This window comes from Pleurodeles waltl, chromosome 10, assembly GCF_031143425.1.
Source record: "Pleurodeles waltl isolate 20211129_DDA chromosome 10, aPleWal1.hap1.20221129, whole genome shotgun sequence".
NCBI classification, from domain to species: Eukaryota; Metazoa; Chordata; class Amphibia; order Caudata; family Salamandridae; genus Pleurodeles; species Pleurodeles waltl.
In genome coordinates, this window is record NC_090449.1 from 453,424,526 (window position 1) to 453,451,032 (window position 26,507).

General features: G+C 45.0%; 1 protein-coding gene across 6 annotated transcripts in view; it reads left to right on the forward strand.

Annotated features, from left to right (window-relative positions):
- SLC4A2 (solute carrier family 4 member 2) overlaps nt 1–26,507 on the forward strand; it is a 2,186,615-nt gene that overhangs the window by 1,413,809 nt on the left and 746,299 nt on the right. For all 6 annotated transcript variants that reach the window (XM_069210734.1, XM_069210733.1, XM_069210737.1 and 3 more), the window contains one exon: nt 6,014–6,194. In XM_069210734.1, the coding sequence (XP_069066835.1) occupies nt 6,014–6,194 (181 nt within the window). The remainder of the gene's footprint in view (nt 1–6,013; nt 6,195–26,507) is intronic.

Genomic DNA, 26,507 nt, shown 5'->3' on the forward strand with positions numbered 1-26,507 from the left:
TGGGGGTTGCAAGGGGACCCCCCACGGCTCAAGCCAGCTCCCCATCTAGCACTGTACCAGGTGCTGTCAGAAGCCAATAGTTTGTCTTTACTGTTGGGAGCAGCTGCTTTAAACTGCTCCCACCAGGTGGTGGCAAAGTGGACTTCTCTGCCCTGAAGAGTGCGGACAGGGAATCAGTGTCCCGGGGATGGGCTCCCTACGACACTGTACATCATTGTATCCCAGGAGCTAATATAGGCATTAGGAGGGGAGGGTGCTTGGCCCCACACCCCTTTTATTCGTATTTTGGCACTGGAAAATGGGTCCCTCGGGCCCCAAAGAGACTCTTGGAGCAGGGGCACGCACCCCCTCCCCTTCTTTAAGTATATCAGCCCCTGGGGATGGGATCCTCAGGGTGGTACATAGATGGAGGCCCACTCAGGGCCCACTACCCAAAAATTTGTTAGGAAGACCCCTATGTCTGATTCCCCCCATCCTTTAAAAAAATAAAATACAAAAAAGATTGGCCTCAGTAGTGGATTCCCTCTGCCCACCCTCCTTCACAAGGCCTAGGGGACAGGGTATCCCTATTCTGCCCCTTATATATTTTTTTTAAATAGAACTCTGGAAAGGGAACTAAGCCCTCAAGTCCTGTAATGTCTGCCTTCAACATTTTTCTTAATGTTGCAGGCAGCCTATCAGAGCACTCTCCACTGAAACGTGTCTCCCTTGGTAGCAAAATTGTCCTAAGGGGTGAAATGTCTCCTGAGCCAATCAGAATGCTTTATTTTTTTTAACACTGGGTTCCTGGGACTCTCATGAGAGTCCTTCAAACCCAACTGTGAGACAAATATTGTTGAGTCTTAATATCTCAACAACTACTGAACAGATTTACACCAAGTCATAAAAAGCACACTTTCTGGACCAGAATCTGGCTTCCTGTTAAATTTGGTGTAATTCCATTTAGTAGGTTTCACAATTTTTGGGGTAGTGCTTCTTAAAAAAGTCAGGAGAAAATTAATGGGAATTTTGCATCTTGGAAATCCTCTTCTTTCTTGGATCCGCCTCACGGATCACCCCAAAACTTTCCATTCCATGCACAAGCTAGGCAAAAAAGAGCACTTTAAAAAAGGTTTTGTGAAGATTTGTCTTGTCACACACAAACACACACATATATATATATATATATATATATATATGTATATATATATATCATTCATGCATACATATTACCATACATACATATCAATAGCTCCTCCAGCAAACAAAGATCTGTGCTCTCTCAGGTTTGGCAATTTCATCAAGAATTCTAATACCCAAAAGATACAACAAAATGAAAACTCAACTTATGACAGATCCTCTGTTTTTATATGGCTCTTTACCAGATTCCTTTTCCCCTTGCTATTATATCATCCTGTGTGGGAAAGTTCATAGTTACGTCACTTACTATTCCTTTTGGAAGATGTAGTGCCTAATTTTCTATAGTTTGTAAGTCATGCCACTATAAATCATGCATCATTTGTGAATTAAGGGAAATTGCAATTCAATCAACTGTATATTGCAAATAGGGGATTTCAGTTGTGTCCTTAGCTTCGAATTTGCATAGTTTATATATCCTTCTAGTGGGAGTGTTTAACTGCCAATTGCCAGTTTGTGGTGGTCCAGGTAAGTTAGGTATCCTGTTGTTCAACTTCTTACATTCAAAGTTTGTCGAGTTGTATAATGTTCCTTGCATTATTGTTGTCTCAAATAGAATTTATTTTGAGATGTTGCACTCCTTATGCTATAAGTGTGTTTGTGATTTAGTTAGTGTATCCAGGCATTATCGTCTTTGGTTCTGCCTACAAGGCATCCTTTGAATCTAGTGAATAATAGTCCCAATGGCTCATTTTGCAGCGTTCTTTACTATGTATGTACGAGTAGTTATTTTGTGTTTCATTTTAATGTGCTCTGCTTTTGCATAGCTCCTTTCCCGGTCACAACTCGTATTTGTTTTAATAGTCTCTTTTTTTATTTGCATGTTGTGCTCCCCACATACTTCATACCATAAGGATAAATGTTAACATAAATTACAAAACAACTTTTTTTTTGTGTATTGTTATTGGCACATTTTAGATTATACATCCACATGTGTAGCAATCTCTGCACATAAATGAACAGGTTGGTACTATAAGCAAATTCAGCATTGCATGATACATGGATTACAGCAGTGTGTTCTCTTTTTGTTTCTATTTGAAGTCATAAACCCCAAACACTTACTATCCCACCCCTTATCCAACAGTCTCATATAGCGAGTATGCCATGAAGGCAATCCCTATACGAGATTAACGTGCAGGGAAGGAAGAAAAAACCAACATTGAATTGACACGGTCTATTTTGCTAAAGTACACCAATATCTAAGTTTAGAGAGTTGTAGTTAGAAATAAAACAATGTAAATATGACTCAATCAGGGTTATTTATGGGGAAACGATAACTGTTTTTAACAAGTGCTTTAAACTCTTCTGTTAGGAAATCCCACACTTGTGCTATGAAATGTTTCCTCAAACCTGCTTGTTCTTCCTTTCAGAGGTGTGCACTTTCAGATGCTTGCCACAGGGTAAGACTCTGCTCTATGTCTTCATTATGGGAGAGGCCCTACTTTTACATACCATGCACTCTGTATTGTGGTCCACAAGGTATACTTAGTAATGGCTTATTCGTATTTAAAAGGAAGGTTTTATGGTTAAAAGGGGTTTACCTTGACAGGTTACAGCACTTGTTTTACACTGTTACAATGGTAGGCCTGAAGCCTTGTTTGCTCTGCCATTGGAGTGGATGGCACAATACGTATTGTAGTTCATTAGTGACGTTTAACTTACAGACCCTATGTACACCTTGCACAATATATTAGGGACTCTTGAGACAATATGGAATTAGATTGAAAATAAAAATATTTTCAATCAATAAAGAGAGAGTGAAAAGGGAATTGCAGTTGTCGTATTATATTAATAAAATACAGTAATAGTAAGCAGATTGTCTTGTCTAATGTATTTTGCCTTGATGTCAAATGTTGCTAATTTTCACCGCAGAGAGAGAAGTTAAAACTGTATGTTGGACTTTTAAAAAAATACATTTCTCAGTAGCTTTCTGATAACGGTTAGCATTTCAAAACATTAGTTTAATAGGAACAAAAGTAATTTAGCTGTAAATTATGTGAAGGGGCTCAAGAATGAAGTACATTACCACGGCATCGGCAAAAAGGAAAAGACTTTCTGTGGAAATCCAAGCTTATTTGACTCTCGACAGAGGTGGAATTCTGAAACAGACTTTTTGTTTTTTTTAAGAGTTGCTGTAGAATATGACATTAATGTGTACAAGTTAAAAAATACACTTTTGTGTTCATGCGTCTTTGTCTGAAGCATGAATAGTGCTACCTGTGTAAGTAGAAAGTGTCATTGTGTTGTCGGTATATAAGATTGTCTATGTTCTAGAGACAAATGAGAGAACTGCTGATTGACATATGGCCATTAATGGATCGAGCAGGGATCCGGGAAATGATTAAGGGGTTCATATATTTCTTTGATTGTGTCATTTTTTTGATGATATTTGGGATGGCTTATGTAGGGGCATAAAGGGTGCATTGTTGTGAATTATGAATGTGTAGCTAAGTACAGCTAGCAAATATTGGTGGTTTTTAGACCGCAATGGTTAGTATTACATTCTTTCTGTTGAAGTTTATTCATTAGATTTCTATATTTTATCATATTACTTGTTTGCGATGTGAGTAAAGAACCAACATACTTTTCTTTTTTAGTTTAACTTCATTTGTTTTTAAATATGTGCATAAATAACTTTAAGGAGGTACATAGAGACAGGATCATTACACATCCATAAAATCGGCTTAAAAAAGGTTACTTGCTTGAACACCAAAATAAGAGCAAGGAGGTGGTCATAAACTGGAGCGTCTCTTGTTTACGAAGTGTGTCTCAGATGATACTTGCATACATGAATCTCAGTTAGAAACTCTCCATTACAGTTGCATGTTAGCAGCAGTTATCCTTGAAGGTTCCCTCCCCATTCAGTGTGGAAAGAGTGGTGCATGTCAGCTGTGACCCATCAGAGACCCAGGCCACTGCTAGGAATCTTACATTGTGAGTATGTGAGAGAAGGACTACTGTAAAAGAGGGGAAATGGGTTCAGCTCAGGAGGGTGTGGCATAACTGTTGTATTTAGACTCTTAGAGCAAAACCAAGGTGTTGGAAGAGTTCCTCTAGAAACAACCTGATCCCATGCTGTTTGCAGACATCCTGTAGCACCAGCAAAAAATGATGTGCATCGGAACAGTAATTCCTATCCACAGATACCTCAGTGCTTCACAAACACTCCATTCTTATACCTCTTACAGGGAGAATCATGGGTCTCAGTACTGTTAGATCACTCAGATTTACTACGCAGAATCAATGGACAGCTTTACAGACTTGCTGTGTGGGAATGAGGGTCTGTACTTGACGACTGTAAGCCAACTTCCACTTTAGGTAAACCAGAATCTACTACTCTGCTGCTAACCAGATTATCCTAAACAAATGTAGAGCATCTGGCAAGGAAATAACTATGTAAATCTCCTTCATATGAGTTAAAATGAGGAGCACCACATAAGGCTACTGCACCAAAGCCAGCTTACTATACATGTGTGATTCTGTGTCTGTTTTTCTTTGACAGATTATGGGTTTCTCACCAATCAACCTGTCCCTTTTGTTGTTAAGAGGAATGTAGCACGCAAATGGATAATTTGTTCCAACATCCCTAATTTCATTGTTTATCTGGGCAATATATCCTCTTTTTTATGATGCTAGAGAGTGTGCCTGGGGCATAGCACCCCCATGGCAGGGACCACAGAAATCTCAGGTATATAGAGAGACCTTGTGGCTCACTCAAAGTCAGATGGTAATAAGTCAATTGTAAAAAAAAAAAAAAAAAGACAAATGTCCGTTTACTTGGTGCTTAGTTCCCCTACCTCAGTCTACAGGTTGGTGAACTGCTTTTCCAATGGCCTTAGCCATCTCTACTATTGCTATCGCCATTGGATGATGATCAGGGTGTCAGAGCAGTTGCCATATTTTGGATGATGGTTCTTCATTCTCTACAACTTTTCTTCATACTTGCTCTGCTGTGTGCTCTATGGCATTCAGTTTCATGAAAATTGCTAAAATGTTTCCCATAGTATAGAACAAAACTCCTGCACAGGAGGAACATTTCTTTTTAATTTTCCAAACAGAAACTTCTGCTTTCATATTTTGATTATGGAATGCAAAAAGAAGCCAACTGGTTTGCTATGTAGAGGTAATAGGTCATCCATCATTGTGAGGTTTTGCCCAAAATACTCCTTGCGATTTGGTGGGAGCCCTTTTGGCAAAATGTCATTTAAACAGGACAGCTCCAACACTAAAGGAGGGTCTACGTACACATTTTAACAATGTAAGTAAGTATCATGAAGGGCGTGACTATTCGGGGCTACTTAATTTTAAGTAGGTAACACTTTCACCTTTTAGCTTGCTATCATTGTTCTTTACATTACAATTTCACCATTTAGCGTGCTCTGATTGTTCTTTCCATGTAAAAAAAAGTTATGTAACTGAAGTGAGATTCTTCACTGATTCTTATTTTGATACTACACTGGCTCTAGGCATGATGAGTCCCTCACTCTGAATTACACTCTTGTTTTTTTTTTTTTTTTAGAAAATGAAAGGTGTATTGTAATACTTCGTACAACTATATGGAAAAATGATTGAAGCTGAAACACCTACCCTCAGTGTCCTACCAAAAGACCATGTTCAATAAATCTCACATTTGGACTCATTGAAATACAAGTTAGGACTTCTCAGATCCCCTAGAATTGATAACCATATGACTGTAGTTCTCAAACAAAGCCATATGTTCAGACATTTGTAAATTGAACAACGTGCATGCATTCTGCAGAAGCAATGTTAACAATAATGAGTATGCAAGGCAGAATGTAATCCAATTTCACTTAATTTCCTCTTTCTATTCTTTCAGTCACCCATGTGATGAGAAGGATTATAACTTTTCACATAACATATCTGCTGCAAGCTTAGGATCCCTACTACTTCACCACAGCTCCAACCATGTATCTCAGAACAGTGAACCAAACCTGATGGAACCACTGATGGGAGGGAACACGTCTGAGAACGAGACTAAAATTGACATTGAGAAGGAGGTTAGTATTGAATTTCCTGTTGTTTGTGGGCATAGAAAATATGTTTTATGCTTTCACTACAAGTCCACAGGAAGCACTGAGTATGTGCTGTAAATCCGCAGGGTCCCTGAATATGTAAGACTAATGGGACCTTGAACATCAGCTGCTGTACTGTACTGTGTTGTTGTGCTGAGTGTCTGCTGCATGATCTTTGAGTATCTGAAACATTCAAATTCAGAGAAGTCAAAACAACTGCTGCAAGGTGACATCCACTGTATATAATACAATTGCAGCTGCTTTAATAATTCAGAAACTTTTAAAATCTGCCGCATATAGCATTTGCTAGAACACTCCTTGGCCACAAACTGCTGCAACAGGACCTCTAATGCCATGAGCCCACCTGCAAAACACCAGTACCCTTACCTCCTCCTGCAGAGCAACTATGGCATTGAGAATCAACAGAATATCTAAAAGGGTTTTCTATAAAATGCAATGACCCTCGAGAATCAGGTGCATATTAGTGGAGGCCATGAGGGTGCCACAAGACCATAGGAACCACAAGCAACTGCAAAAAGAGTGCAACGGTCCTAAGAGGATGCAGCAAGTTATACAGTATTGGATCTTTCACATGCTTGAATCATTCCCCGTTGTTGAAGTGGGAGTCTCACTGTGCCATAGTAAAGCAGTATGTAAAACTATCATAGGCCATAATGGCACTAGACCAACAGTCTATATATGTCCTTTTTTTTAAAAGGTCCAATTTTGAACTATGACCATTCAGGTGTTAGCACCCGCTAGAACACTCCAAAGAGAGGCTGATTCCCTCAGATTTTCTACTGCACGTCATGTGAACGGAGTCTCCCGCAGCTCTGCTCAGTTTTTTCCTATATTTGCCAAAATTTCTACATCTACAATATCTAAATCTTCTAAGAAGGGCCTCTTCAGATCATGCAAGTCCTGTGGGAAGATAAGACTGAATTTGGATGTGACTGCCTATGTTGTCTTTACCCTCAGCTTCAGGTAAAAGAGTGCAAGATGTTCCATACTTTCTCTTCTAAAACTTTGAGGCACAGGGAGCGGAGGTTACTTTTGTGACTACAGAAGTCGAAATCCCAAAAGTCCTCTTCTTCTGCTTGTGATTCATCTTCTAGACCCCACAAAAGATCTGGATCCTCTGACCAAGGGACTTCTGAAGAGAACAGAAAGGCCTTAAACTCACATCATAGGGACCCTCTAAAAAAGGAGAAACTAAAACTCATCTCCACGAGGTCAGCCTTTTTTAAACCATCTACCTCATCTATTAAAAAAAAAGGGGACAGAAAGTGTTCTCTTTCTTTAGATCAGTCGACGTCAAAGACAAAACTTCCTCTCAAAATACTGTTGATGGTAGCATCACCATCGACGTTGGTGTCGACGACGGTGACCGTCTCCACTGTCTCATCCACGAGGTCTCAAGAACTTCCACAACAGCAGCCACTACAGCTCTATTTTGTTGACCATGTTGAATATCTCCTCTATGTCACTGTTGACAGTGCATTCGACTTTGCCTACAACATCTAATAAAATTATGTTAATGAATCACCATTGACTAGAACGCCATTGACAGCGGCAGCGTCAACACTACTACCATCGGCAGCGGCATCATAATTTGCAACACCGCCACCATCATGTGGCACAGTTGACTATAGAACCATCAGCGGTAGCGCCGTTCATGAGAGAAGTTTTACCGTTGAGGCCTCAGTTTAGGTTTTTGTCCACAACGGAACTGTCATCAATGAAAACAAAAATTACAAAGACTGTTTTGGGTCTGACATGACCATTCCAAGTAAGGTCTCAAATGTACTACTCTGTCATTTTATGGGCTGAGAAGAGTCAGACGACTTTGGGTCTTTTGGGGATGCACACAGTTCTTCAGCCCTCCAGGTCAAATACCAGCAGGAAGATGATCAAGACGAGGACAAGCAGCAGTGTTATGAACCATACTATGCCTCTCCTAGACATCATTATGAACAATACGAGTATCATCTGTGTCCTCAGCGTAGGCAAGATGTCATGTAGATGTCTACTTCGTTAGTCTTCGATCTACAGGCCATGCTGCAAGATTAGAAGTAAAGGTCTCCTAATCTCACACAGAAACAGCAACCTGCACCACTCCAGCCTGTTTCTCCTACATCTCCAAGGAACATACCTCATCCAGTTACGCCCAGAATGACACCAGTCTCGACTATTGCAGCACATCCTAGAGAAGATCATTTTTCCACAGAAGCTAAAAGAGAGGAAGGTGAGATTCCACAACATCCACAGGACGAATGAGATGACTCCACTCTGTCCTACTCTGACTCCTCCGCCTCTTCATCCTTCTGACTCTCCCCCAGAAGACATCATGGGTTTCCACAATCTAATACTGCCTTATTGGCTATAAAAACTCATACAGACACCACTAGATCTCTCAGCACTCTCCAATTTAAAAAGTTGCCCTTTCAAGGTGCTAGAGAGGGTTTTCCACTTACAGAGGAGGCTATTAACGACCTATGCAATATCAGCTGCTATCTCAATATAGGCCCTCTTACCATCAGGCCTACCACCAACCATCCTCACAAGCCTATGGCAAGCAGGGCGTGCCGGAAGCAAACCTCCCGAAGGCTGCAACACTGGCTGCAAACAATGGCCTAGACCAGGTACCTGCTACATCCGTCCCATTCCCATAGGTGGGTGCAAACATTTCCAACTACCTCCCCCAGTGGAAAGAGATAACATCAGACAAATGGGTGTTGGACTTGAGGAACTACGGCCATACCCTGGAGTTTGTGCAGAAACCACCAAACAATCTTCTGAAAGGAGCAAACCCACCTCGTCTTCACTTACTGAGGAAAGAAGCCCTAGTAATGCTGACCAAGGGTGTGATAAAAAAGGTTCCTTCTCATCAAAAGAGCATGGGATTATACTCATGTTTTTTCTTGTAAGAAAGAAGGCAGGGGAATGGAGACCCATCTTGGACCTTAGGAAGCTGAACAAATTTCTGCGCAAACAATCTTGCCATATGATTACTGTGTCAGACATCCTCCACCTGCTAAACAGCAGAGATTACATGATGTCCCTAGACTTACAAGATGCTGACTTCCAAATTCTCATTCATCCCAAGCATCACAAGAATCTCCATTTCACTGTAGCTGGTACCCATTACCAATTCATAGTCCTTCCCTTTGACCTAAAATCTGCTCCTCAAATTTTCAGCAAATGTCTCGCCCCAGTAGCTGCCGAACTTAGCAAGCAAGGTCATCAGGTTTTTCCATACCTGAATGACTGGCTGCTAAAAGCCTCAACAGCAAAGCAAGCTTCCAAAGCCACCAAATCCTACCTTGCACTGTTTCACAAGCTAGGCCTCACTGTGAACTACTCAAAACCTTCCACCATTTCAAAACAAACCTTAATGTTTTTGGGTGCCAACCTTAATACAATCAGAAATAAGGCCTATTTATTGCAAGACAGGCAACAAAGATTGTCCAGCCTGGCTCTGCAGATCTCCAAAAGAAAGTCAGTTTCTGTAAGACTGTTTAAGTCCCTGCTAGGCATGATCTCTTCTGCAATAAACCTAGTTGCCCTGGCGCAACCGAAAATGAGACCATTACAAGAAGAGCTTTAGGTACAATAGATCCAGTCACAAAGCTCCTTCGACAATTTGATCAACATTACTACAAGGATGAGGGAAACACTAGCATGGTGGTCTCACACAGATCACGTCTCTCAAGGCCTTTCTTTCCTCACTCCAGTTCCAGATTTTGTCATCACAACCAACGCTTCCTCGGAGGGCTGGGGAGGCCATCTACAGGACCTGCAGATTCAGAGCAAATGGTCCGCACAGCAAAAACTAATGCACATCAATTGCCTGGAACTCAAAGCAATATTTCTTACTCTACAGGCTTTTCTACCACGAATAGCAGAAACCTCCTTGCTGGTCTATACAGACGCTGCGACCAGCATGTATTACATCAACAAACAAGGGGGAATCAGGTTTCTGTCTCGTTCTTAAGAGTCTCAAAATATTTGGAATTGGCTCATAGTCCACATGATATCTCAAAAAGCGGCACACGTATCAGGAGTGAACAATACGTTAGCGGACACTCTCAGCAGATCCACAGACAGTTGTCACGAGTGAGAACTGAATCAACAAGTATTGGGCAGGATATTCTCACACTGGGGCAAATCTGCATTGGACATCTTCGGGACAGACAAGAATGCCAAATGGCAGTTCTACACCAGTTGATACCCACTTCCAGGATTGTGGGAAAATGCCCTTTCGATTAGATGGTCACACATTTATACTTAAGCTTTCCCCCCCTTTATTCTAATGCAGAGAATCCTCAACAAGATGAAGAGGGAGCTTTGCAGCCTGATTCTAATAGCTCCCAAATGGCCCAGGCAGCACTGATTTACAGAGCTCCTGTTGCTCTCAGAATTCAGTCCCCTCTGGCTACCTAAAATCCAAACCCTATTGACAAGGAACGACAGCCAGATTTTGCACCCAGAACCAGCCTCTCTCCAGTTACACATATTGGTCCTGAATTCAGCACATTCCAAAATGTAAATAGCTCTCAAGACTGTAGAGACATTCTGGCCAAAGCAAGAGCTGAATCAACAAACAAGACATACAGGTTGAAATAGAGTCAGCACTCCAACCTGCATGCCTTGGAAGCATCACCAGAGCAGATGTTACCGTACCTACTTTCCTTAACCAAATCAGGCTTAGTTCACACGTCTGTTAAAGTTCACCTAGCTGCAATTTCAAGATGCAGACTTTCCACTCATTCTCCCTCTCTGTGTTTGCGACTAGAATAGTCAAATAATCCATGAAAGGATTGTTCAGAGTATTTCCTCCAATATGGGCTCATCCCCCAGAATGCCATCTCAAAGTGGTTCTTTTGCAGCTAATGAAACCTCCATTCGAGCCCACTTACAAGGCAGACCTGAAATTCCTCAAATGGAAGGTCACTCTGTTGTTGGCCCTCATATCTACTAGAAGAGTCAGTAAGATCCAAGCATTTACAATTCAGAAACCGTTCTTGCATGTCACTGATGATTATGTACTTCTCGGAAAAAAACAAGGTTCATTCCCAATTTTCCATCGCAGTTTCACCTCAATGGACCTATCCTACTTCACACTTTTTTCTAAAACCATAATCTCCAGCTGAAATGTCTCTTCACACCTCGTACATTAAGTGCTGTCTTAAATGTTTTGTTTTTTTAAATATTTTTTATTGATTTTATGTTTCAGATGTGCAATACAAACTGTTCAATTATCAACATCAGGATCACCCAGAGCATTATCTAGTATTAAAACCATTTAACAATCGCATCCCCCCCATGAACACTACCCGGATCACTCCCAGTCCTTCAGTATCATTTCTTGCTACACTTGCCAAGAATTTATCGTTTGTTAGCTATCTTCTGCGGTATTCGCTCGTGACCAGTGTGGGCCCTATTTTGCTGGGTGTAGATTTCCTGGCTGCCTGGTGCAGGCTCCGTTCTGGTTGGTGAGCGCAGCTGACTGCTCGAGTGGTGCTACGCCCTGTGCGTTGTGGATGATCTTGCGTTGGGGGGCTGGTAGGCTATAACTACAGGAGGGAGTAGGGGGTGAGGTGTATGCTCTGTTATGCCTGGCCGCCCTGCGGGTTATACTTCTGTGGTGGGAGATGCAAAGAGATTTATATCGCAATTGTTATAGGTATGTATTCCCTGGCTCATGGGGGCATCTCGTCGTTTTTGGCTTCCAGTTTGATTACCAGAGTTTCCCAGGTGGTGCACCCTGTATGTTGTCTCCCCTCTCGCGCCAGTCTTTTTAGTACCTGGTATTCAGTGCGAGCCCAGCGTAGTATTAGAGAATGCCAAGATTTACAATCAGGAGCTTTGGGGGCTTTCCAGTGTACTGCTATCAATCTTTTGTACATTAAGTAAGCTAGGTCTACAAACTTGTGCAGGTATCTTTGTTTTTTTGGTCTCTTTCTCAGACCCAGTAGGCAGGACCCGGGATCCGCTGTCAACACAAGCCCCGTTAACTCGGATATCTCCCGTACCACTTCCGCCCAGGCGGTTTGTATATTAGGGCAGTCCCATACCATGTGGTAGAAGGGTACTGACGGTGCTTTACATCTAGGGCATACTGCCTCGGATTCGGGGAACATTCGCTTTATCCTGGCTGGGGATAAATATGTTTGATGCGTGAAATTGAATTGAGTGTACCTAAATCTGGGATTCCTTGACACGCCACGGGCGTGAAACAAGGCTTTTGGCCAGTCCGCTTGTGGGATCGGGGTGGGGAGCACGGCGTTCCATCTCTCCCAGGCTTTCTCCGCCTGTGGCTCGGGAGATTAGTTGAGGATTTTGTACAAACTGGATATTATTTTTATTTGGTCATTATATTGAAAGAGATGATGAACCACAGGGGAGATCGCCGGTTCCAAGATACCTGCCCCCCATATTTTTCTGATTTCGTGGCATATGGCGTGGTATGTCAAGAACTGGCCGGGGCTTATCTCCGTCAGGGCCTGGAGAGCCTCGAATGACATTAACTTGCCATCTTCGAAGCAATCGCCCACTGTCTGCACTCCTGCTTCATTCCACGCCAGCACAGCTCGCGTACCGGCTGCGGTCCCCGCCAATAGGTAATTCAGTGGGATATGTGGGGAGTAAGGTAGTTTATCCGCTCCTCTTTGCACAAATTTAGCCCAGCACGCGTGCGCAACTGCAAGCAGTGGGTTGACCTGTTCCGTCTTGGGGTGTTTAGATGTCAGCCACCTTATCAGGAGGGTCTCCTTCAACCGCGACTCAAGGCACGTGGACTCTGCCTGCGCTGGTCTGTGGATCCAGTTTTGGACCCACTGTAGTTGTGCGGCTGCATAATATCGTTCAAAGTTGGGGGCTCCCAGACCGCCAATGTCCACCGGGCGTTGCAGCGTGGTTAGGGCCACCAGTGTTCTGCCACCGCCCCAGATGAGCTGCAGCAAAGCTGTATTTAAGTTGCTAAAGAAGCTTTTGGGGATAGTTATTGGTAAGGCCGCGAAGTAATATAGCAGCCTGTGTAGGATTAGCATATTAGCGATCGCCACCTTGCCAGGCGGCGAGAGCGGGAGCTTGTTCCAGAACTGCAATGAGCCTTTTATGGAGGTCAGCGCCCTCCCCAGATTCCCATCTCTTAGATCTTCTGTGTCGTGGTATATGTTTATCCCTAGATATTTAAATGTTATCGGGCACCACTTTAAGCGCCCTATCTGTGGAGCGTCCTGATTATTGGGTGCCCGCTTTGCCAGAGGAAACGCACAGGACTTTTCCCAGTTTACCACGAGGCCTGACAGGTCTCCAAACTCAGCCAATAAGGATATTACTGAGGGGATAATTGCGCAGCCGTTCCTGATGTATATTAAGGCATCATCTGCGTATAGTGAGATCGTGTGATGTAGCCCATTCCTGATTATTCCCCATTCATGTTCCATGAGGCGTATTCTTGCCGCTAGTGGTTCCATTGCTATAGCAAACAGTAGCGGGGATAGGGGGCAGCCCTGTCGTGTGCCCCGAGAGATCGAAAAGCTATCGGAGATCACCCCACCCGTTTTCACCCTCATGCTCGGGCTGGAATATAGTGTCCGGACCCAGCGAATATAATTGGGGCCTATTCCCATGCGAGCCATTGTGGCCAGGAGGAAGTCCCACTCGAGCGTATCAAAGGCCTTTTCAATATCCAATGAGAGCACCATTTCCTCTTGTGCGTCACGGGAAGTATCCCCCATTATGCTCAATAATCTGCGAATATTCAGGAAGGTGTTACGCCTTGGAATGAAGCCATTTTGGTCTGCATGTACCAACAAGTGCATGAGGGGAGCTAATCTATTAGCTAGTACTTTGCCTAATATTTTACAGTCAGTGTTTAGAAGCGATAATGGTCTATAGGATTTGACATCTGTATGGTCCCGGCCCTGTTTGGGGAGTACCACAATCATAGCTTCCCTTTGGGATGTGGGCAGGCATTCGTTAGTCCACGCTGAGGTTTCAGGCAGGATAAGTGGGCCTTGTAGTATTCCGACGGGAGGCCGTCTGCCCCAGGCGCTTTATTTCTGGGCAGCTGTGCTAGGGCTAGTTCTATTTCATCCATTGTCATGGGGGTTTCGATTATTTCTCTCTCCGTTTGTGATAACTGGGGCAGGAGAGAATCGGCGAGAAAAGCCTCAAGTTGTGAGGCAGTGCATGAGGTGCGTTTAGTGTATAAATTTGAGTAGTATTTTCTAAATGTCTCGTTTATTTCTGCTTGTGTGGTAGCCATATCATGTGCGCCCACTCGGATGGCACCTATTGGAGGTTGCTGTCTATCCTCGCGAAGCAGCCATGCTAGCATCCTGCTTGATCTGTCCCCTTCCGTTTGCAACCTAGTTAAGTGATAGTTGTAGTCATGGCAGCGGAGTTTGCTGTCTGCGTCATTATATTTTAAGCGCCTTTCTTTTAGGACAGTGTTGGGGATTTCCCCTAGTGCTACCGCTATTTCCGCTGCCCTGAGCTCCTTCTCGAGTTTGCCAACCTCTGCCTGTAAGGAGCGTCTCACTCCCCACGTGGAGGACATACATACTCCGCGTACTACTACTTTATGGGCGTCCCACTCTGTCGCTCGTGTTGTTGCGGACATAGCATTTATATCCCAGTACTGGCTTACAGATTCTTTCAATGATTCGGCAAATGCTTGGTCCTGTAATGCCTCCGCCTGGAACACCGCAAGTGTCTTTGCTAAGTATTCCGATTCGCTAACCAATGCCCCTATTTCGCGAGTGCCCCATATTATATCTATTCTGGTGTGGGTGTTATGTGGTGCTGAGTAGAATGAATATTCTCTTTGTTCTGGGTGACCTAGTCGCCATATGTCGTGGAGTCTCATAACGCCAGCCCAATCCTGCAGGGGACTCGTGGGTTTCCTGTTAGCTAGTGGGCTCGGGTAGGCACTAGTTCTATCCAATACTGCAGATGGTGTGCTATTGAAGTCGCCGCCCCAGAGAGCCAGGGCCATGGGGTGGGACAATAATGTTGGAGTGAGGGTGGTGAGAAATCCTGTGGTACCGCTATTTGGGGCGTATATGCCGACCAATGCTATTTGTCTGCCGTCTAGTCTGCCCTCCACCACCACATATCTCCCTCCTTGATCTATCTTGTGTGTCGATAAGAGGAATGGGACTCCCGCCGCTATCCAGACCAACACCCCCCTCGCGAAGGCCGAGTACGTTGTGCCTATCAGCTGGCCTCCCTATTTCGTGCGCAAGTCGCGTAAGTCCCCTTCTAGCATGTGTGTCTCTTGTAGAATGGCAATATGCACTCCTAGTCGCTTGAGTCGGGCATGTACTCTAGTCCGTTTACTCAGCGCCCCCAAGCCCCTAACATTCCATGTTACTATGATGTACTGGTTTTTGGTATTTTTGCTAGAAGGCATCATGTGGAGTTTTGGGGGAAAGTTCCTGTGTTTAGGGTCTGGGCTCTAGTGTTGGCCCACCTGGTCACTACCTTTCTGTAGCTGCTATTTATTAAATATGGCGGGTGCAGCTGTTTTTTGTATGCTATGAGTAATTCCGGTATATGCGTTTCTACTAAACTATTAACCCCAATTCCCCTTAATAAATCCCCGTTACTACTTACAACTAATGTGAAACTACTGAATTTGAAAAACATGTGAAATAACCCATATCCGGTTGGATTTACATAGTAGGATTCTCATATCGTCCAGATGTGGCTCTTATAAGGGGCTCACATCTTTCCGCAGACTTAGGGGGTCATTCTGACCCTGGCGGCCGGTGGCCGCCAGGGCCACCGACCACGGGAGCACCGCCAACAGGCTGGCGGTGCTCCCACGAGCATTCTGACCGCGGCGGTTCAGCCGCGGTCGTCCGCCGCCATGAGGATTCTGACAGCCCCTACCGCCATCCTGTTCATGGCGGGAAACCCGCCATGAACAGGATGGCGGTAGGGGGTGCCGCGGGCCCCTGGGGGCCCCTGCCGTGCCCATGCCAATGGCATGGGCACGGCAGGGGCCCCCATAAGAGGGCCCGCAAAGTATTTCAGTGTCTGCCTTGCAGACACTGAAATACGCGACGGGTGCAACTGCACCCGTCGCACCCCTGCAACTACGCCGGCTCAATTCTGAGCCGGCGTCCTCGTTGCAGGGGCATTTCCTCTGGGCCGGCGGGCGCTCTTTTGGAGAGCGCCCGCCGGCCCAGAGGAAATGTCTGAATGGCCGCCGCGGTCTTTTGACCGCGGTGCGGTCATTTGGCGGCAGTACTATGGCGGACGGCCTCCGCCGTCCGCCATAGTCAGAATCACCCCCTTAGTCTGCTAATGCCACTGGGCGAGAGACTACTCCCTCCAGCACCGCTCCGCCCGCGACCCGCCCCAAAGCACCCCATATAACTTAGCTTAGTATTTATATCAAAGATACATATTGCTGGAGGCACATTTGCCCCAGGCCTCGATGGCACCGCAGAGTCACTGGAGGTTTTCTGGTTTCGAGCTTCATCACTGGCGGTCCCAGAGGGTGGATGTGTGCAACTTAAAATTCGTCTGCGGATCTGGGGGTGATCTTTGGCCCACCCAGCTCTCCTATTATTGTAGATGTGGAACTGGCCGTGTCAGAGTCCGAACCCAGCTCTGGGGGTTTCCCAGCAGTTGCACTGTTGCTTTGTATGTGTAAAGGCGTCTCTCTCAGCACTTTTGCTCTTTCTTCTGCTGCCTGCCAGTCGTTAGACTGGCCCCTGGTTCGTCTTTTGGATCGCTTCTTCGCAGCAGGAGTTTGCCATTTCTCATCCCCTTCCGTGTCTTCCCGGGGATGAGCTAGGCCCTTGGCGTGCAGCCATGTCCAAGCATCCTCGGGGTTTGTGAATATATGGGTGCGGTCCTCCGCTACTACCCTTAGTTTTGCGGGGAAGAGCAAGGCATATTTTATGTTGTGTTCTCGTAGGCGTTGTTTAATTTTAACGAAAGAGTTGCGTTGGTTCTGCACCTCCTGTGTGAAGTCTGGGTATACGTTTATAGTCGAATCTTCATACTTAAATGGGCCCTTATTGCGAAATTGTTGTAATATTGCATCACGGTCTCTATAATTCAGGAATCTGGCGATCAGTGGTCTAGGTAGCTGACCAGGGGCCGGGGGTCTGCCTGGAATTCTATAGGTCCTTTCAACTGAGAAAAACTTGGATGGAGCACCATTTAACACCTCCTTGATTAGCCATTGCTCCAACGGGATTTCCGACTCCATTTGCCGCATACTTTCTGGAAAGCCCAGGAATCTCACGTTGTTGCGGCACGCCCTGCTCTCCATTTCTTCCGATCTCCTCCAAAGCACCTTCAGCTCCACGTCCATGCGCTGGATCTGTTTCTGGTTTCCTTGCGCCATTGGGATTAAGTAGGATATTTCAACCTCAGCCGTTTTCACTCTTTCAGCTAGACTTCGGTAGTCCACTCGTAGGAGGTTCAAGTCTTGTGCAACTGCGTCGATTCTGTTCTCTAGAGATGATTTAGTGTCCAAAATCGCCAGCAATACTTTCTCGAACTGAGCAGAATGCGTCATAAGAGTGTTTTCCAGTGACTGTAGGGACGTGTTAGATTGTTGGTCGGTGGGTGTTGGTCCATGGGTGTTACAGTCCGAGTTCTTGGATGACTTGGCTCTGCCAGCCATTTTGGCTGTCCCGGGGTCTCCTCCTAGTCTGCAGTAGTTTCGCACTATTTGGCGCTTTTGGTTCGGCAAGTTAGACTTTTGCTGAATGTCCTCAATATGATGTGCACGTTTGGCGTTGGGGGCGTGAGGATGGCTAGCAGCGCCAGGGGAGAGCGTGTTCCTGTTTATGCATGATTGTTGCCTGTGGCCCTGTGTTCACTGATAGGTGCAGCGGCCACCGGGCTCCATGGCTGTCCGACGTTAGGTCCCCATAGGGCTATCCACGGTGCCCCCCAATGTGGGTGGGGAGCGTAACAGCTGGAGTGAAGTACTCTCGTCCTCGTATGTGGCGGCGGAGCCTGGTGCCAGAGGTGTCCACGGAGTGAAGAGGGGACGTGATTGAAGGCCGATGCAGGCGGCGCAGCCCGGAGGGACTGAAGAGGGGAGCGATTGCCCGGAGCCGCGGGCAGGCCCCCCGCCGGCGAAGGGGAATCAAGTCATGCGCCGACTGCGGGGCACAGGCGCGGTCCCAGGACCCACAACACACGCCAGCCGTCCGCGCCGCGCAAGCCGACAAGGCCCAGCCCGCGGGGGCCCTCGGTGCGCACTGGGCTTGAGCCCCTTTTTTTCCCCCTTTCCCTTCTCTTCTTTTCAAGCGCTGCTTATCTCCATCTCGAGGGACGCAGGAGAGTAGTGCTGATGGTGAGGCAAGTTGGGTGGGGGCTGGGAGTCAGGGAGTGTCCAGTCCGCGTGGAACGAGTCAATCCCCACATGTTTCCCCCCTTACCACGGTCTGCCGGCTTTTGCTCATGTTCCTCTGCTCCCTCTTGGGCCAGTAACTGCCGTATATTTTAGTCCTGGGTAGGAGTGCCCATTCCTTTCATCCGGATGCCTCCTCGCATCTCCGCCGCGGCGTCGTTCGAAATGGCGCCTCAATTGTCTGGCCCAGCTCCAGGCGCGCGTACCGGCCCGCGGGGGTGCAGGGCGTCGCCCCCGGGTCACGGCCCGCTCCGACCCCACTCCGGTCGGCGGTCCAATTTCGGTTCGCACGGCCGTGGTGCATCAGCACCTACGGCCGCGAATAATGAAGGCGGGCGTCGGCCGCGCAGGGCAGAAGCGCGTCCGGAGCCGCCGAAGCAGCTCCTCACGCCGGTCGCCGTGTCCGGCGCAAGCCCTCCGCGGCCAGGCCCCGGCCCGCTCGCTCCTCCCGGGCCGCTTTCAATCCGCAGCAACGAGTACCCCAGTCCGCCTCAGGGAAGCCACCGCCTCGGCTGCGGTTGTGGGGTTCCGAGGGGTGCCCTTCAGGATATTTTGGTCGAGCCGGAGACGGAGCGCTCGAATCAAGCGACCGTCCCGGCCGCCATTTTGGCTCCTCCCCCGCTGTCTTAAATGTTATCTACACCATACCAAGCTATTTTTAAAATCTGATCAGCTGTTTGTCTCTTACGAATTCTCCCAGAAAGGTAAGGCTGTCACTAAAGCTGCCATCGTAAGATGGATTTCTGACAGCCTACAGTTTTGCCATACCAAAGCTGGCAAATCACTCTCAACAAAAGGGAAGGCACACTCAACAAAGGCATTAGCTAGCTCAGCTTCTCTATTTGCTGGTATTCCACTAGAGAAGATATGTTGTGCTGCGACGTGAAAGAACACGTTCATGCAGCATTATTGCCTGGAATTGGCACAGAAAAGCGATGGCAGCTATAAGACATGCAGTTTTATGTCATCCATTCCAATAAGGTAAGCCTCTTTTTATAGAGCTGTTTTATTCATATTAAGTTCAAATATTTTCCAGTCAATTATACATTGTCGATGAATTGTTCTAATTAAAGTTTTTTTATCTAACGGATTACATCAGAATGCTTACGTTTTCAAGGGGTGTGTATGTGGGTTAACATATCTGTATATATTTATTTATTTTGGACTACTATAAAGTGTGTTATTTTTACCCACCATCCTCTAGGCGTACTCATATTACCTAGAATACTGCTTGCTAATCTGATTCAAGCATGTGAATCTATGAAAGATCCAATACTGGATAAAACAAATTAGTTACTTACCTGCAACTGCAGTTATCCAGTATTGGTATCTTTCATAGATTCATATGCGACCCACCCTCCTCCCCTGAGAGGCTCCCCTTATAACTAGGGAGGTTATTCTCACTTGTGGTTGAAAATCTGAGGGAATCAGCCTCTCTTGGGAGAGTTCTAGAGGGTGCTAACACCTGATTGATCATAGTTCAAGTTTGGTCCTTTTTTAACAAAGGACATAGATAGACTGTTAAACTGATGGCCTAGTGCCGTTATACCCTATGATACTTTTGCATACTGAATTACTATGGTATAGTGGGGCTCCGACTTCGATGAAGGGGAATGCTTGAAGCAGGTGAATGTATGACAGATACCAATGCTGGATAACTGAAGTTACAGGTAAGTAACTCATTTTCTTCTCTGCACCTGTTTCAAGTCTGAAGGTGTTCTGTGAATTGACTTTAGGATCACCTTTAAATCTGCTGCTAGACTGCCTTGGAATTGAGAACTTGCAGCATGGCTACAATATATAGCAGTTTCGGTAAATTCACAGGGACCTACAGAACCTGCAAGAAGACTTTAAGAGCCACGATCATGTGTGGCAAGATTTTAGTGTTCTTGATCAATTTCTGCAATATATATATATATATATATATATATATATATATATATATATATATATATATATATATATATATATATATATATATGTGTGTGTGTGTACACACACACATAAAGGGGGTTATTCCAACTTTGGAGGAGGTGGTAATCTGTCCCAAATGTGACGGATTTACCACCTGCCGTATTACGAGTTCCATAGGATATAATGGACTCATAATACGGCTGGTGGTATATCCGCCACTTTACCGTCACTTTTGGGACGGATTACCACTTCCTCCAAAGTTGGAATAACCCCCAAAGTCACTGAAAAAAAGGTTAAATGATTGTTATAGTTTGGTGAAAACATCAGTTAAGACCTAACATTTTAAACAAACAAAACCACTGAAATTCACCACTTATTACCTCTAGTAACTATAACTCGTGCCCTAAAGTAACTATAACTTGCGCCCCCGCAATGCACAGTGTTGTCATCAGTGATGTTATTTTAGATATTGCATTGTTGTTATCAATGATGTCATAGAACATGACATGAGGGATGTAATATGTGAGGTAATTAGAAGTTTATAGCAAGGATACGCTTTATAGTTACTTAAGAACACAATAAATCCATATTAAAAAAGAACAACGTTTCCTTGAATCATTTTTCCAGCTTTTTCAGGCCACAAAATACAACACTTAAACCCACAGCAGAGGCTCCCTACACTTCAGCAGGGGAGCATACAGCTGCAGCTCGGAGTGCTTTAATAAAATATGGTGAGCCTAATTGACATCATGGATTCAATGACCCAGGTGATGTGTTTTTTTACTTTAATGTCGCTGGAGGGCTGCTGCACCCCTGCAGCCACCCCCGCTGCATAAAAAAATTATTTTAGAGGCACCAGCAGGAACAAAAACATATAATTGAAAAAAGCCCTAAGGCATTATGGGGCATTCCTTGCATAGAATAATGAATAATAAATGAACTGCTCCTGACACTCACTATTCTGTTTTTTTTCTTCTCAAAGTCAGTGCCATGGTCCCAACTCGGGGCACCCACAACATGTCCAATTGTTGGGGGCAATGGGCGGGGGCCCCTTGGCCCCTGCTGGCTCCCAGTCAGCATTTTTTGTGGGTTCCCCTGTGCCTACCCAGGCGGCCCATAAAATATATTCCAGTGTTGAATAGCCTCAAGGCTCCCACAGTCCCTTCTGTCTAAGCAGCCAGTACCACTTCTGCGTGCAGTGGATGCTGGCTTCATGTTTTCTGCTCCCAGTCAGGTGGGAGCAGCTTATTTCTGTACTCCCACCCAGGCGGGAGCAAAGTTGTGTTCCCTGCCTAAGACAATGCAGGAAGGGAATAAGGTTTATATTGTTATATTAGTGTTTTGGGTGTGATGGGGTTCCTAGGACATTGCACCATTCATTGGCCCTGGGTGAGGGGTCCCCGGGGCAAATGTACAGGTCGGGAAGGGAGGTACTCATGCCCCCTTCTCCTAAATTGAAAAGTCAGACCCGGAGGATGGGGACCCCAGTGCCAAAAAAGGCTCGGTGAAGGGGACTGATTGCCCTCTCCCCTAAAAAAAATAAAACCACCAACTCCCCAGGTCCTGGCCCATCCAGGGAACGCATATTTACAAAGGGTGGAAGCCTTTTTTTGGGGGGTGCCTGAAGGACCACCCCACCAGGTCTCGGGTGGTTGGGGGCCCCTACTCTGCCCCTATATGTTTTTTAAAACATTTTTGTAGGACAAGATCCGAGTCCTAGAGTCCCAATATTGCTCCCACCACATATTTCTTGATATGGTGGCAGCCAATCAGATCCTGTCATTTGATCATGTGACCTTTGTTTTTTTCAGTGAATATATATATATATATATATATATATATATATATATATATATATATATAAATGCTGCTGTTGATTTGCGATTTGTGAATTATCTGTATTACCAATACACATCTTCGCTTTTCACCAATAATATGATTTTTTATTAATTCTATAGCCCCCACAAGTGAATTTACTTCCAGAGTCCTGTAAAACGTATCATAATGGATGCTAATTAAAAGCATCTATCAATATAATTCCTCCATTCAATAAGTAATGAAATTATTATTGGTGCATAATTCAGTCCACTCCATAAAAACGTTTATTTCATGTGAGAAGCTGTATTATACAGCTTCATTATGATACCGGGGTATGTTTCCCGCAGTTGATATCCTATATAGAAATTGCATCCTTCTCAAACTGTATTTCAAATTCATTGCCATTTCTAGTGCCTCCTTATGGTTAGAAAGCTAGCATTATTTTTGTTGCAAGGCAACAATGGGCATAACAAGTGGCTGCCATATTGAAATGGCACATTATGAATACACAAGGTTTTGAAAGTAGCGGAACAGTTATTTAATTTTATGTTCCAACACTTTAATTATTTCACAACATGGAAGAAACATGTATGCCATTTTTTAACCCAGTACAAACTACAATCACTAATCATTACAGTAATCAGATGTAACAATAGCTGGTATAAAGTAAAAAGCACGTAACACCAGATAAAACATGATATTGCCAGTGTGGTACAGATTACGACACACAAAATCACTAGCTTGCAGGTAAATAGTGAAGCCTCATTCAGACATGCCTACTCATCGGCATTTACAATAAGGGCTATGTTTTGCAAGTCCTTACGTATCATTCTCATATCGTAAGATGTCAAAATCAGAAAAACTATTCCAGGAAGGCCATAATGTGTAGGTCCTGTATTTGAATGTTATGTTTATGCAAGTATGTGAATCAGTTTCTCATACCACAAAAGTCCAAGGTAATCAAGAAACTGACTAAACACAAGATGTCAAAACCAGTGATAGAATTATGCATCTATCTTCATGCATAGCTGCCACATTAGAATGACGCATTTCTGTAAGCACCTAAATTGCCCCTCACACAGCACATATTTGTAGCAAATCTAATGAGCCCCGCGTATCTGCAGGAAAACTGCACGGACCCTAAGTATTACTTTGAAGACAACTCTGGTTGTGTTCCGATACTTCAAATACTGTAAGAAAATACCGTGGGGCTGAACATTTGCAGAATGATCTCAGGGCCATGCCTTTCTGCAGCAAGATGTTCTGTGGCTTGGATATCTGTAGCAAGACCAGTTGTGCCGGAAGCATTCAGAAATTTGTCCCAGGGTCTTTACTGAGAAACCTTTTACTTACTCTAAGAATAGGTACATCCTTTCCATATCTCAAAATGAAGTTTTTTCTGATGTTTACTTCATCTTTTCTGTATCTAATGCCTCAGATTCTTTACTGTTCATGCATGCGGTATATCATTTGTGAGGATTACATCATGGTATATATAAATAGCTCATGATTTGTTTTTTTAAGGATTACTTCATCACCTTTGTAACAAAAATTTGGTGGGTTTCCATATTACTGCGCCTCTGTATTTCAAGCTTTCCTTTTCTAATATTTACTTTATCTTATATGCATGCCGTGGTTTTATGTCTCTTTCCCTGATTTGGTCACTTTGAAAATTGTCTCTCCAACTCAGTTAATTTGGTCTCCATATTTACTGCATCCTCTCCTTATCTCATTGGTGGGCCTTTAGGATGTGTATTCTTATCGTTCAATTCCCTGTGATTTGTTTCACATTGCTTCTGCTAAACCTTGATGTGGTTTCCCTGTAAATTACCTATTCCTGTCAATATTCTCTGATTCATATTGTGACCATTATCTCATCCTTTCTGTTGCTCAAGATTTAGTCTGACTGTGAGTTACTACATCTTCTTATTTAATGTATTAGTTTCTGAGGTTTACCACAGCCTCTCAGTAGCCCATTATTCAGTCCCTGAGGGATTATTCCATCCTTTATTTAACGGGTGGTAACAAAAATGCACTCACTAAAAGTCAGATTTAGTGACTGTTGGCAGGCACTCACTAAACTTTATAGTAAGAACAGTTGGTAGAAATGCTCTGGCTGTAAACTGTTGGGTCTGATACTTGGTCGGACAAGGTGTGGAATTAGGTTTGTTAAAGAAGTTGGTGGAGAAACCACTTAAAATGTCTGATCTGTCACCATGATTAGTGGGATTAGCTTAGTGAAAGACTGCCATGAAAAAGGTTATGGTCTTTCTGGAAAAGATATAGGGGGTCATTACAACATTGGCGGTAAAAGGCGCTTACTGCCGTGCAGAAGACCGCCAATACATCGCGGCGGCGGCGGTAGTCCGCCACAGCTGTTATGACACACATCTCGGAATCCTCTGAAATACAGACACCCACACAACTTCGCCACACCAAAGGTCAGTGTTAAAGTGGCGAAAACAAAACCTCCACCTCCACGCCAACAGAAACACGCCCATGCTATTACGACCCACGAATCCACGCGGCAGTCTTTCAACCGCGGTATTTCATTGGCGGTATACACCGCCGAGCTCAAAATATACACACATCTCCAAAACACTGCCACATTGGACAATTCCAAATACACACACTTGATACACATACAAACACCACTCCCACACACACAACGCAATATAAAACACACACCCACATCACCCACAAACCCCTACGACCAAAATTCACGGACGAAGGCCAGAGAGACAGCACAGCCAAGACAACACCACCATACAGAGGCACACAACACCATCACCCACACCACATCCACGCACAAAACACCACACACCAATACACATCACCACACACATCAACACTCACACCGCCCCACACATCACACACACCACCCCATGTCACGCCAAAGACACCCCCGCTTCTCCGAGGAGGAGCTCAGGGTCATGGTGGAGGAAATCATCCGGGTAGAGCCACAGCTATTTGGCTCACAGGTACAGCACACCTCCATAGCCAGGAAGATGGAGCTATGGCGAAGAATCGTGGACAGGGTCAACGCTGTGGGACAGCACCCAAGAAATAGGGAGGACATCAGGAAGAGGTGGAACGACCTACGGGGGAAGGTGCGTTCAACGGTCTCCAGGCACAACATTGCGGTTCAGCGGACTGGCGGCGGACCCCCACCTCCTCCCCCACAACTAACAACATGGGAGGAGCAAGTCTTGACCATCATGCATCCAGAGGGCCTCGGAGGAGTCGGTGGAGGATGGGACACTGGTAAGTCAAATCTTAACTATCATATCCCACATCCTACCTGCATGCTATCACACACCCCCACCCTCACCCCATCCCCTATCACCCAAAATCCTCACTAATGTACTAATAACACAAACCACTCATCCCAACACCAAGCCCTGCATGACACTACTAAGCATGGACACCCAGCACTAAAGCATGCCCACTGCACATACCCATAACACCCCCCAACCATCATCACACAAGCCCCCACACAGGAATGCTTGCACTGGGGTACACAGACACCCACCCATTGCACACCATCACACACACAAATGCATTAATCATGCTCTTATGCCCCTGCAGGAACCCCAAGGACCATCACCACACCAGAGGGTCCAGACAACACCACTCCACCCCCAGAAGAGGCCCACAGTGACGATAGCAGCTCTGCCCTACTGGATCCTGATGACCAGCCCGGACCATCGTGGGCCTCGGGACAGTCGGTTCCCCTTGCCCAGGCACAGCCCAACACTGACCTTCCACCCTCTGGTAACACCAGCACAGCACCCACCCTGCGGGCAACCCCCTCCCATTTCTGAGCACTTCAATAAGCACCCTTGAAACACAAAACAATCTGGAGTCAGTCTGTGATATTGTAAATATGTATTATCAATGACAGAGTCATAATGCGTTTCCCATTGTAAAGCCAACATACCTATGTCACACATCACAAGTCCTTGAAGGATGCAAGCAGATGACACACGTTGGTAACCACACCTGTGAAACGGTAATGGAAAGGTACAACTCAGTTACCAAATACTGGTTGAAATCGACAGACTGGATAGAGGTAGACGTGTGAAAGTTAATGTAATGGTAAAAATGAAAATGTTCTCACCTGTGTCTCACTGGAAATATTGCTGTATGACTGACTCCCTGTTGTCGTT